A 12,118-nucleotide genomic window follows, 5' to 3' on the forward strand; every position below is an offset into this window, starting at 1 on the left:
GCGAATTAGCTTGAAGGTTGCCTCTTTCCTTTTGCTTGCTTGTAAAGTGGAGCGAATCTTTAATCTCCAATCTGAAAACTGAAGAGACATGGGTAGGGAGTTGGGAATAAGAAGCCAGGAGGAGGAAGGGGCCTAACAGAACCTTCAAACCATGGATATTAGTAAGAAAGAAAATCTTGCACACACTAAGACACATTAACAAATGAATTAAAAGAAAACAGTACAGTTTCCTCATTAATGTTCCTAGGACTCCATTTTCAGAGACACAGGCTCTGTTCAACAGGGTTATTCTCCCCTTATTGCGGTGCAGTGTTATTTATCATCCTCACTTAGCAAACGGAAAAGGGTGAAAGAACATCAAAAAAGGAAAAGGGACGGCAAAATGATTTTTCAATTCTTCAGGAAAATCTGGTGAATCATCTGATCCTTGTGGTCATGGTGGTTGGTGGCGGTTGCGTTTCAATTTTACTGTTTTTGGCACTGAAGGGCTTGGTATGGAATTGGGGGAGCTTGAGCTTGCTCCCCAAGGGGTCTCCATCTGCTCCAGTTACAATCCTGTGGCTCCCAAGGGCATCCCTGAACTGTGGCTCATGCAGGGAATCGACTGCATGGACTTGGGGAAGTCATGGCTGACCACCCGGCCGTTTTCTCCACTGCCGCCACCGCTGGTTCCTGCCCCACTGTTTCGCGGGAGTGTCGATGTCCGTATGGCTTCATTGATGGATTGCTGTGGGATCAAACAGAAACCCTTTTCAGGAGGACCGGGGGTTCTTCCCCAGGCCCTTGGCAGTGACTGGTAAGGAGAATGAGTCAAAGCTGGACTTAAAATCTCACTCCACTTTTCCTCCCCACCCAACCCCTTTCCTTATCTGGAATGCTAACCTTGGCTTCCCATGAACTCACAAAACAGCTGTGTGGCTCTGGACAAGTCTGATCTCATCTCTGGACCTCCTGTTCTCTCTGTGTAATGAGGTGTGTTAGACTGGGTGGTCACTAAGATCCTTTCTAAAAGTTCTTATATTCTGTGATTTCTGAAGATGGAAGTATTCCGTGGTAGTATTAATGATAATAAATGTAGCAACATGATCAAGTGGAAAAGCTCTAGAAAGGGGTTTGGAAAACTTGGGATTTTAGTTCTGGTTCTGACATCAACTAGTTGTATGACCTTGTGCATATCTCCTTACCTCTCTAGACCTTTAAAATCTCCATGTTTGTAAAATGTGATGATCTATGCACCTGCAGACTTTTGTTAGCAAGAATGGTGCTACTGCGTGAAAAATGATTTGAAATGTTAAAAAAAAAAAAAGAAGTATGTTACTGCTGAGTTAAAATTTAAAACCACCTCTGATTTGATTTAGGAAAAATTCTTTCCTGCCTCTAGTAATATGTGTTATGGGAATATAGGACTTGTTTGAATAATAGTAAAAATGTAATTGGAAAGAAGCATGTGCTAAAGAAAATGAGAATGCATTCCAAAGATCATTATCTGAAGGTCAGCTGCTTCCCAACAGCACATATAACCTGACTTCTAGACTGACACATCAGTTCATTGCTATTAAGCTTGTGATTTCCAAAATATTAGACTTCTAGATATGAAAAGGACTCCAGTGATCCCTTAAGGGTCAGATGAGTGAGGTAGAATGTTCAAGACCACAACCTGGAATTAGAACCATATCTTATTAGATAAGAAGAAGGGTTCTGTTCTGAGTTCCTTTGGAGAAAGAAGCTTCATGACATGAAATCCAAACCTGTCTCTCTTCTTGTCACTTTTAATTTCCTATTAAGAGATACTCATAGAATTTTTGAGGTGGGGGTTGATTTCTTAGGAATCATATATAGGAGAATTGTCTATGAGTTGAGAGGTGTCTGAGACCAATTGTACCAATCCTTCAATTCTGTTCTCACCTCCTTCTTGAAGCCATCCGAGACTGTACCATCAAGTGTTTGCCCCCTTCAGCCTAGTACTCCTACATTACACATGCTTTTGTAATGGTTCTGCTTCAGGTATATGGGTTTTCTCTTCTTTAAGAGAGCTGTCTGGAGGAGGGCAGGGTTCATTTTTCCCCCAGTCTATAGCTGTCTCCCATAGTGCCCAGCATGTAGTTAGATGCTGAATAGATATCCTTAAATTTGTCTAAAAAAACAAAAACAAAATCCAACCACCTAGAACCCTTCTCAACAAGTTTATGAATTTTCTTCTCTGCATATTTCCATGATCCTAGTGATCAGAGAAGTCAGTCACTCTCTGGTGGCCAGATAGACATAAACAGCAGTTTGACCTAATTTTTATTCTTTGTACTATACTATGCTGGAAGTATTATTACTAGCAATTCTGACAGTGTTTTTTTTTAAGAGTTCTTTCTTTTTAAAATCCCTGATTCAGACAGATTTGCCGCAAAGGATGCTCTACCCACACTGGTTCTGCCTCCTCCTCAAGCCTCCGGACTTGATTTATTTATATTCTGCCTTGATTGTCCTCCACTCAAGAGGAAATGTGCCCTGGATTGCATTCTTCTAATTGAAGGCCAAATAAAAATTACTGTGATGCTCTATGGGGGAAATGTGAAAAGAAAACCCAAGGAATTAATGGTTACTTATTCTCACTTATGCTTATTTGTGTGTATGGGAATGAGGAAACATTCTATGGATTAACTTGGGATGTTTATCTTTTATGATTTTTCTCTACCACATCCCTTTAATTAAAAAATAAAGTTTAAAGTTCACACAGATAATCCTGGGCTTTGTTTCTAAAAAAGTCTCACATATTCCCATAATATTCTATTGAAGTTGGTGATACTTGATGAATTTATCTTAAAGGAGAAGATTGGTGGCATAGTAAATATTGGTGCCTACCAAAGTCTGAGATAACTTAGCTAGGCATGTAGCTAAAACCCTCCATGTTCACACCATTCAGAAATGGTTTTCTTGGAAGTTAAGGGCTTCTCCAAGGTCAATAACTCCATAATCCTATTGACAGTGAGTGCTACCTGCTTACCGGCTTCTTTTCTAAGACACTTATGGGATCTCAGGAGAACAGATGAATGGAGTCAAAACTTTGGAGTGGAAAGCAATACTACAAATGACTAGATCATTAGTTCTCAAATTTGACTGCACAATGGAGTTATCTGGGGAGTTTTCGGGGGAAAAGCACTGATGCCTCAGATATACCCTCAAAGATGTTGACTTACTAGGTGTGATGCATGGCCTGGACATCTGGGCTTTTAAAAACTCCTCAGGTGATTCTAATATGCAAGCAAGGTTGAAATACACACATCTAGTTTATATCCTTCACTTTATAGAGAAAGTGAGGACTTCGGACCAACTGACTTAAGGTTGTAGTTATCTGTCACCTAGTGTCAAAGTGGATGACCTTCTAATTGTACCCTCTGTAGCTAGGCTATCATAAGCTGATGTCCTTCTTCCCCTTGCCTCTAGGAAATGAAGTTCTCCCTCGTCCATCCTTGACATACCAGCCATTCTTAAAGTTCATCCTTACAGTTTTTTTTGAAGCTGATACCCAGGGAGAAAAGTGTGAGTTAAAAGTCCAACCTCCAGCACCCCCAGGTTAATTCTTGAGAGACTCACTTCTCTAACAGTGTTTACATCCAAACCCCCAGCCACTTGCTTTTCTAAGAAAAGTCTTCCCAGACTCTGCACATCCTAGAACATCCTAATAAAAGCTCAAACCTCAGTGATGACCTCCTACTAGCATGTGTGCTAAGAGCCAGAGTGACTGCCTGCTGTGGAGGACACACCCCTGTGTTACCAAGTCTCTCAGCTGCTTGATAATTCTAGGCAAACATGTAAAGCTTCAGCTGCTGTGTCTTAAATACAGTTCATGTCAGTATTGCCACATACAATTGTTTTCCACAGGGAGAAATATGGGCAATAATACAGACCCTGGTTGTCTTTAATGTCAGTGAATGACTCAGTTTTGGTCTGTTTCTCCAGGCAGAGGAAAGGGGATCTGAGACTTCAATCTGGAGCATGTCTTAGGTTATGTATCTTTGCAACTATATGACCACTTAAATCTTACTCAAATGGTGTGGTTGTCAGAAGTCCCTTTCTGAGTCCCCACCTCTCATGTGTTCTCTTCTTCCTGAAGTCTTCTTATGCTCCGGTGAGCGTGGACTTCTTCCTATTTCTGGGCATAAGTTCTAATCTTTGGGTGTCTCACACATGTACATCCTTTGCAGGCAATGCCTTTCCCCTGGTTAATTCCTTCCATACTTCAAGTCTGCTAGATACCAGTTTCTCAGGGGAACCTCTCTGATCTGTCCCAGCCCTCATTCCCTCAACAGGACTTGACAGTCCAACATTTTTCTTCAAACACTCACTGAACATGTAAGTATCTATTTACTTTCTGTCTTCCCATCATACTTGTAGCTTCTTGAGAACAGAAGCTATGTCTATTTTGTTCCTGAGTATGTCCCCAGTGCCGAGCAATGCCTCATACAGTGGTGCTCAGTATGTCTTTGTGGAAGGAATGCCTCCAGGATGATTTCCCACTGTCCTGTGACACCTATCGTGTGTCTTGTTCCTATGACATATCAAAAAGGAAAGGGGTTCGACAACACACAAGCAATAGATTACTAATCATGGATGGCCTCAACAACTACCTCAGGAAAACCTAAGGATAGGGCTGCATCTTATTTGTCTATGTACTGTGGCTGCCACTTGAGGACACACATGGTAGGTACTCAGAATGATCTTTTCCTCCATTGGAAGTCTAATTCCTGTTTTTCTAGCTCCTAGCTTGTGTGACCTTACTAGGACAAACTACTTAAGCTTCTTTGAATCCCTATTTCTTCATCTGAAGAATTGTAAGCACAACACATTACAGGGTTAATGAAATGTATATAAAGTACTTTGAACATGGAAGTTACTAAAAAGATGTCATCTTCCCTTCTTTTCTTGTTCTTCCCTTTTCTACCCCCTTCCTTTTCTTCTTATCTCTTCTTTGCACAGTGGGGAAAGGCTCTTTGACCATGGTTGAGAAATTGGGGGTTGGCCCTCAACTATGTTTAGGGGCTCAAGATCTTAAAAGTTGGCCAAACACAGTGATCAAGGAAAGGAACAGGAAGGAAGTTTCTCACCAACGGCCTGTGACACTGTTAACATGTCTGTAAAGAGCTAACTGCCTCTGGGGAAGGCTAATTACAGAATAATAAAGAAAACTATCAAGTTGTGAACTCATCTGAGAGGCAGGTTGATAGTGTTCTACTTTTCTCCTTTGGATAAGAGAGAAGTTGGTGGGGCTTCAGAACTGAAGGGCTGGGTTGATTAAGAAAGACAGTAAAAGTATCTTCTCTGCAGTTGGAAGATTAAAACATCTATTAGGAACCTTGATGAGTTGGGCAGAAGTTGTGCCGAACAATGGAATTAATTATAAAATATTGTGGTGAAAGATCCTGATGAATGAGTCTAAGAGATCCTGATGTTGGCTTCTGAGAAATTTGACATCTTTGTAAAGGAAAGGGTGCGAATGTCCCCCAACAAGTTATGGCATGACTCAGTGGCCTCTTCTAAGGATTCTTGTCTTAACCTGAATGTTGTGATTTCAGTGGTGAAAGCCAACTGTCTAGTTTTAAGAGGATCCCAGTCTTTAACCACCCTGGTACCGTTACCTGGCACTGACCATGATTATTGGGACATGGTAATCCCATGGGAAGGGTCAGAGGTCCAAGCAGTTCCTGCTTGATGGATGCCTGCTCTCATGTGATTTTATGAACACAAACAGATGGGGCCAGAACCACTTTGGATGATGATGTTTGTGCTTCCAGCCTGGGTGGTTTTGATGGTCGTATTTGTTTACCCAAATAGCAGCTCTCCCCCATGCATCACTTCATCCTTCAAGAGTTTTTCTCTTCTGGGGACAATTCTACGTAATTTTACTGATAATTATCCTATGTGTGTGGAATGTCCAAAGAGAAATTAGACATACTTCTTAACTTAAAGAACTCACAATCTATATAGCTCAAAAAACCTAGGACACGTAAGTAGGGGCAGTAAAAGGAAAGTCTTAAAAAGACTGTAGCTGATCACTAATGGGAAAAATAATTATTATAAATAGTAGTTATCAGTGTGAGTATTGTTATTTATTGAGAGCTTATTATGACCCAGGAATTTTGACAATCCCTTTATGTCCATTTATCACACAATGCTCACAATAATTTTATGAGATATGTCCTACCACTAGCCCCATTCTATAGAAAATGAGGATCAGAGAGCTACTGGAGCTTGTCCCAGATGACACAGTTGGCAAATAGAGCAGGCAGAATTTATGCTCAGACAGTCTCTAGAGCCTGTGCTTTAGGCCACCACACTGCACCATGCTCTCGGGGACCAGTGAGAAGGAGATCCTGCGATATGTAGCAGGCCAATCTTGAACCCTTGGTTTGGTCATAGCTCACGTGGAAGGTTTTGGGGTGTTATAAAGGTTGTAGTTCACCTAGCTTTTTTTCTGTTCTCTGCCTCCAGAGTGGGCTTTCCTCACTTTGGAGAATTTTTGGGCTTATGTTCGGGTGGAATAGGCAAATAAATCTTTGTTTAGGTTCTAGGGGACCTTATTGTGCTTGTCAAGCTCTTTGGAGGTCTACCCTGGGTTTAAGGTCTGAGGCCCATGCTTTTGCTCTGCTTTGTCCTTTCTGAGAAGACCTGGTGTGGGTGAGCTGGTTAAGGGTAGGAATGAGGTGTTCCTAGGTCCGCTGGCTAAATACCATCATACTACCATCCCTTAATTGTTCCTTGTTATTGTATCTTGGTTACATTGCCTTTTAAATTGGCCCTATGGGCAGAAGATGGGGAGAGAGATTAGCCTGCATTAAGGCACATGGGTGGGAAGCACAAGGTGGGTGGCTAGAGTATGGAGTATGTAAGAGCAGATTGCTTGGGAGGGGAAAGTAGGCTGGAACCATGATGTGGAAATGCTGAATGCCAGGACAGAAGGTCTGAATGCCAGGACAGAAGGCCCTCCTCCTCCAACTCCCACTCTCTGTGTACAGAACTGAATACAGAGTTTCCAAACAGGGGAAGCAAATGTCCAGCAATGTCTTCTCCAAGAGCGACCCTGGAGATATGTGTAGGGCTGTTGCCCCAAGGCTGGGAGTGGCTAGGCAAGAGGCTATGGTCGTGATTCAACAGTGGGTATATACTGAGGTTATATAGGCTTCTCAGGGCACGTTCTAGGAGAGCAAATCCTACCAATGAATCTTCTTAGTCTGGTCAAACCAACGTAACAGCCTAGGGTACATTGCTCAGTGACTGCATTTCCCTCCACTTTTGTTGGTCTGAATCCCACTTGTCCTTCCTCTTAATTTTTGCCTCTTCCTGGAAACCTTCTCTAATTTATGCCTCCTCTGTATTCCTATAGGCCTTCCTATCTATAAGTTGCTTCACTGAGTAATTTTGCTGTGCAATTTTTTGTTGTTGAAGGTCACAGATTGTATCTCCAACCTCTGTCTCATTATGATATCTTGCTCATGGTGTTGCCTACATAATTAACACTTGCATAAATATTTTCTTATTGAAGCTAAATCATGAAATGTGAGGGGTCTTGAAGGTTATTTAATCCAAACTCCCTTTGAGTATTTGAACCTATATCCTCCCCCAGAGTTACTCGGCCTCTACTTGTATACCTCCAGTGATGGGAGGCTTGCTACTTATTGGGATAGTCCATTTCCTTTCCCAGTAGCTCTGAAAGAACATTAGATCTCACTGTGTTAACCTCTGTTCTCCATAGCTTTTAGTTATTAGTTCGTATTGTACACTTTGGGACCCCACAGAACTCGTCTATTTTTTTTCCCACCTGCAAAGTCTTCACGTTTTTATAGACAGCTCTCATATCCTCCACAATTCTCTTTTCCGGCTATTTGCCTTCAGCAAATAGGGTCATCTAGCTAACCTGCTGCTCTTCTGTGCATGATTCTCTTTGCCAAAGGCCATCTCACAGTAGAGTAACTAAGAAAAGACCTAACTCACCAAGCATGGCAAGATTATCTATCTTACAGAGGGTAGACACCCTCTCCTGTATTTTGAGAGCTACACTTCTGTTAATGAAAACTCAGAGAGAATCTACTTTTGCAGCAACCACTCTTGCCTCACATTGTGTTGACTGTCCACTTAAACTCCTAACTTTTAATCTCACCACCCCATCTCTGGCTGGTACAGTTGTTTCCCAGGCCTTATGTTGACTCTGACACATCCCATCTCCCTTCCTTTCCCATAGCTGTCTCCTTTCCCATCACCTTTCCCATCGGAGCTTTCTGGGCCCCTGCCCAGAGCTAACTTCAACTTGTTTCACTCTCCACCCTTTCTAGCATAGACACTCCCAGGAAACCCAGCTGTATCACAAAACAGGGTAGGAAAAAGGCCTGGGAAGACGATGCCACCTTCATCCGCTTGGATTCGCTACGGGATTTGTAGCAGAACTCGATTAAGGCAACCAGCATGGCTAGTCCAAGTCCTCCAATCAGGATGTAGAACACGCCTGCCACATTGCTGAGGCTCAGAGCACTTGTCTTGTCCTAGGAAGGGGAGGAGGGAAGGGGGCAGGGGGAAGAGTAAAGTGAGCCAAAAGGCTAGAGACCATCCAAGCAACAGCATTTTTACACACATACACTCAACCCCATCACCCTTTTTAACATTCAAAATAGTCGGAGAGGCTTTTTATTCATTGATAGAGTGCTAAATATTCCTAGGAAAAAGGTGTGTGTGTGTGTGTGTGTGTGTGTGTGTGTGTGTGTGTGTGTGTGACAATATCCCAGAGCATCCCTGATTATATTTAATTTATAATTACGTTTCCCTCCCTCCACAATGCCTGTTCTGGAGCAAGAGGCACCACAAGAAATTCAGGCAGCTTCTACCAAAATCTGCATCCTTGAGCTTACCCTATTCTTTCAGAGAATGTGTGCCTCCCTTTCTAGTTCAGTTCCTGTCCCCCACCTCTCTGTTGTGCAAAGCATCGGCCTTGCTTATTGTTTATGTCTCTGAGTGTTTTTCTGAGTTGGCATTTAAAGTGAACTTTTCCCTAGATGTACGTTTAATTTCAACTTAATAAGAGAGTTATTGCACACATAATAAAGACCAATCAATGTGTACTTTTAACTTACTGATCTGAGTCTCAATCTAGGGAAAAAAGAAAACAGTGGGGGGGGGGGTCTTAGAATAGTAAAAAGGCACTTGGATAGAAAAATGGCTCTATTAAATCCCAGTAATTATGTTTAATTGGTGTCATTTTTCTGTTGGAGGTGCTTGCTAAAAGACATCGTAGGCAGACTCAGGTAGCTGAATTTAGAAATCTCTGGTGCCTACAGTAAAAGATCTTACACTGGTTCTGGATGAACAAAGTCATGGAACAGACTAATTCCCAGGGCTGGGGGATAAGTACCCATGTCCAGTAGTGGGTAGACAGAGCTCACTTTGTGGGGCCTGAGAAAGGCCATCAGTCTGGTGAGACTGTCCCTGCATTCTGTCACCTCCAGTCAGGTTCAAACTGTCGGACTGAGGAAACTGGGGACCAGTTTCCTTTGGGGACCAAAGGAAACTGGTGGTCAGGGTGAGAGTTATAGCTCAGAGAGAGGCAGAAAGTGCTCAGTCAAAATTTTGACACAGGCAAGTGAACGTCTTTAGATCTTCAAAGAATACTCATTCTTAGATGTCATGGTGGCTCTAACATCTTTGTTTATATTGTTTGCTCATGTACAACAAGTTTCTCATTGAATTAAAATGAAATGCACACTTCAGCTGGCACAGGTACACACCATGGTTGGTTAGTTGGTAACAATGGATAGGATATAGCTTTTATGTCTCTGTATGTATTCTTTTTCAGGTGGGGATGGAGGCAAGCCAAACAAAAGGTGAACTGTCTTGCCCTAGGGACTCCTTGGACATCTGGACGTGTGGAAAGGAGTTTGCTATGGACTAAGTCAGTGGGCTCTGCCCTAGTTCCACTTGGTGCATTGTACAGGATTCAGCAGGGCTGAGCTTGGGGACTGCAGCTGGCAAATAGGAGCATGCCTTCCCTCCCCAGAAGCAGCACTAGCTAGCAGAGCTGTAGGATTATCTAAAGCACACCCCTTTGGTGGCTTCCTGTATTGCTAAAGCAGATGGCTCTTGAATATGGGTTACACTTGGCAAGGCATAGTCTGGCTTTGGAAGCAGTGGAAATGATTCTTCCAAGGGGTAGAATTTCTCCTGCTCTGGTATAATGGCCTGATAAGGGATATGCCCAAAATGCTTGGTTCAAGAGTTGGCTAGACAAGTAAATCCCCACTTTGTGTGGTTTTTCAGAACACTCAAAATGTCTCCCTGTTTGTCATTCAGGAGGTCTGTAATCCTGTTTCTGAGACCAGGATTTATGGTCAGTAGAAGTTCCTATAAAACTCGTCTGTGTGGGGGGAAAATTTTTTTTTTAAAAACCAAACCAACTTTTCTGTATAGACGGGGCTAGGGGTAAGGTGGGGAGGCATGTTAATGTGTCATCAGTTCACACCTTAAAAAAGAGTGGTTGACAGTGATGCTCAGAGGGAGTGGATGAGGAACAGGCCTGGGGGAAGGTGGTGCGCAGGAATCTGGGAGGAAAGAAAGAAGTCCTGTTGGCTTCACATGCTAATCAGCCTTTCAATAGCTGAAGTGCATCTTGCCTCCTTGGTCACCAACACTTTGTGTTTTCTTCCTCATGGTCTTTTCAAGTTCACCTTGGTTGACGATTGTCTTCAAGGATAAGGGAGTAGTGGGCATCCTTTTTTTTTTTTTGTTTTGTTTTGGTCACTCTCTTCAAGAAACCCTAAGAAGGCATCTACCTCCTTGGCCATAGAGGGTGGGGTGTCTATTTCTGGTATACCTGGGAAGGAAGCAGGATGAGATCTTCATATGAAAGTCGGGATAAAGGGCATATTGTATGTAATTGCAGAAGAAGAAACATCCAGTGGCTGAGCACTTGACTATGTCTGGAGGTGGAGAGCATCTTTCACTTCTGAAGGAGGTCTCTGGCCTACAGAGACCGCAATGTGTGTTGGAGGACACATCCCATACAAACAGAGAGGGTAGCCACAAGGTATGGGGAGTTCCACCTCTTGCAGGACAGACAGTGCCACTCATCCCCTTCTTATGCCAACACAGGGGGTGAGGGAAAGACTTCTGGAATCAAGGGGGCACCCGGGACCTTTCCCTACCTGTATTAGGAAGCAAACTTAGATGTAGCACGACTGTCTAATCTGGCATAATTTGATAGGGTGTGGAATGAAAGGCTGGTGTTGCTATTTTCTTAGCTCGCATAGTTGGGGAGTTTACATTTAGGCAAGGTTTTATGATCTCCCTTATGTGTACCATTTGCTTTTTGATCACACCAACTTTAGTTCTTTCAAAGGAGGCCCGAGGCCGCGGTCTTCTGTTTAGTTGCCTTTAATGACTCTCTTTGACTCACTCTGGGAATATGATGGGATATCCAGGAGCAGGGTTAAAAATCCACTTTTAATCAGACCAGAGCTCTGATTCCTCCATACAAGAGGATGTGTTTCTTCATGGACTTATGTACGAACAGCTGTGTTCATGTTTCCTGGGAAAGCTACAAGCTTCCCAGATATGACCAGGGAGAGAGAAAAGCTAGAACCTAAGTCTTTTGAGCACCCTTCTGGGGGACTCCATTCTCCTCCCATCCCATAGCAGCTGTACTCCCAAAAGCCAGGCAGCTTGTTGGTGGGAGTGAAAAAGTCACAACTTGTCTTCTGCCAGGAGGGAGGGAAGAGAGTGACAGCACTGAGAAGAATGACAGGTGAAAAGAAAACCCCCAAAAAATCCATCTTTCAGAATTGTTGGGCTTGTTGTCATGGTGATGAGCACCCCCACCCTTCATCCATCCCCCTTAACCTGTTGTCTTGAATTGTCGCCTCCCTCATGTGGAAAGGAGAGGTTTTAATTTTCACATTTTTTCTTGCTCTTCCCACATAATGGGGGACTGTCCCAGACTCCCTCTGTGTTTCTGAGCCAACATCCCGTCCAAGAATATGGGGCTGGCTTAAGTCTTCATGAAGAGGTTTGAGCCAGGCCTGAGCAGGAGGGACTTGAAGCTTTTTTTTAATGGCTTAAGTAGAAAGTTCCAAGGAGAAGCCAAAGCCTT

The 12,118-nt window shown here is 43.1% G+C and overlaps 1 protein-coding gene across 4 annotated transcripts in view; it reads right to left on the reverse strand.

Moving 5' to 3' along the window:
* Nucleotides 1-459: 459 nt before the first annotated feature.
* GRIA1 (glutamate ionotropic receptor AMPA type subunit 1) overlaps nt 460-12,118 on the reverse strand; it is a 302,080-nt gene continuing 290,421 nt past the window's right edge. For all 4 annotated transcript variants that reach the window (XM_042907529.1, XM_042907525.1, XM_042907506.1 and 1 more), the window contains 2 exons: nt 8,391-8,525; nt 460-748 (listed from right to left, as the gene is read on the reverse strand). In XM_042907529.1, coding sequence (XP_042763463.1) covers nt 548-748; nt 8,391-8,525 — 336 coding nt within the window. In that variant the 3' untranslated portion in view covers nt 460-547. The remainder of the gene's footprint in view (nt 749-8,390; nt 8,526-12,118) is intronic.

This window comes from Panthera leo, chromosome A1 (genome assembly GCF_018350215.1).
Source record: "Panthera leo isolate Ple1 chromosome A1, P.leo_Ple1_pat1.1, whole genome shotgun sequence".
Classification (NCBI taxonomy): Eukaryota; Metazoa; Chordata; class Mammalia; order Carnivora; family Felidae; genus Panthera; species Panthera leo.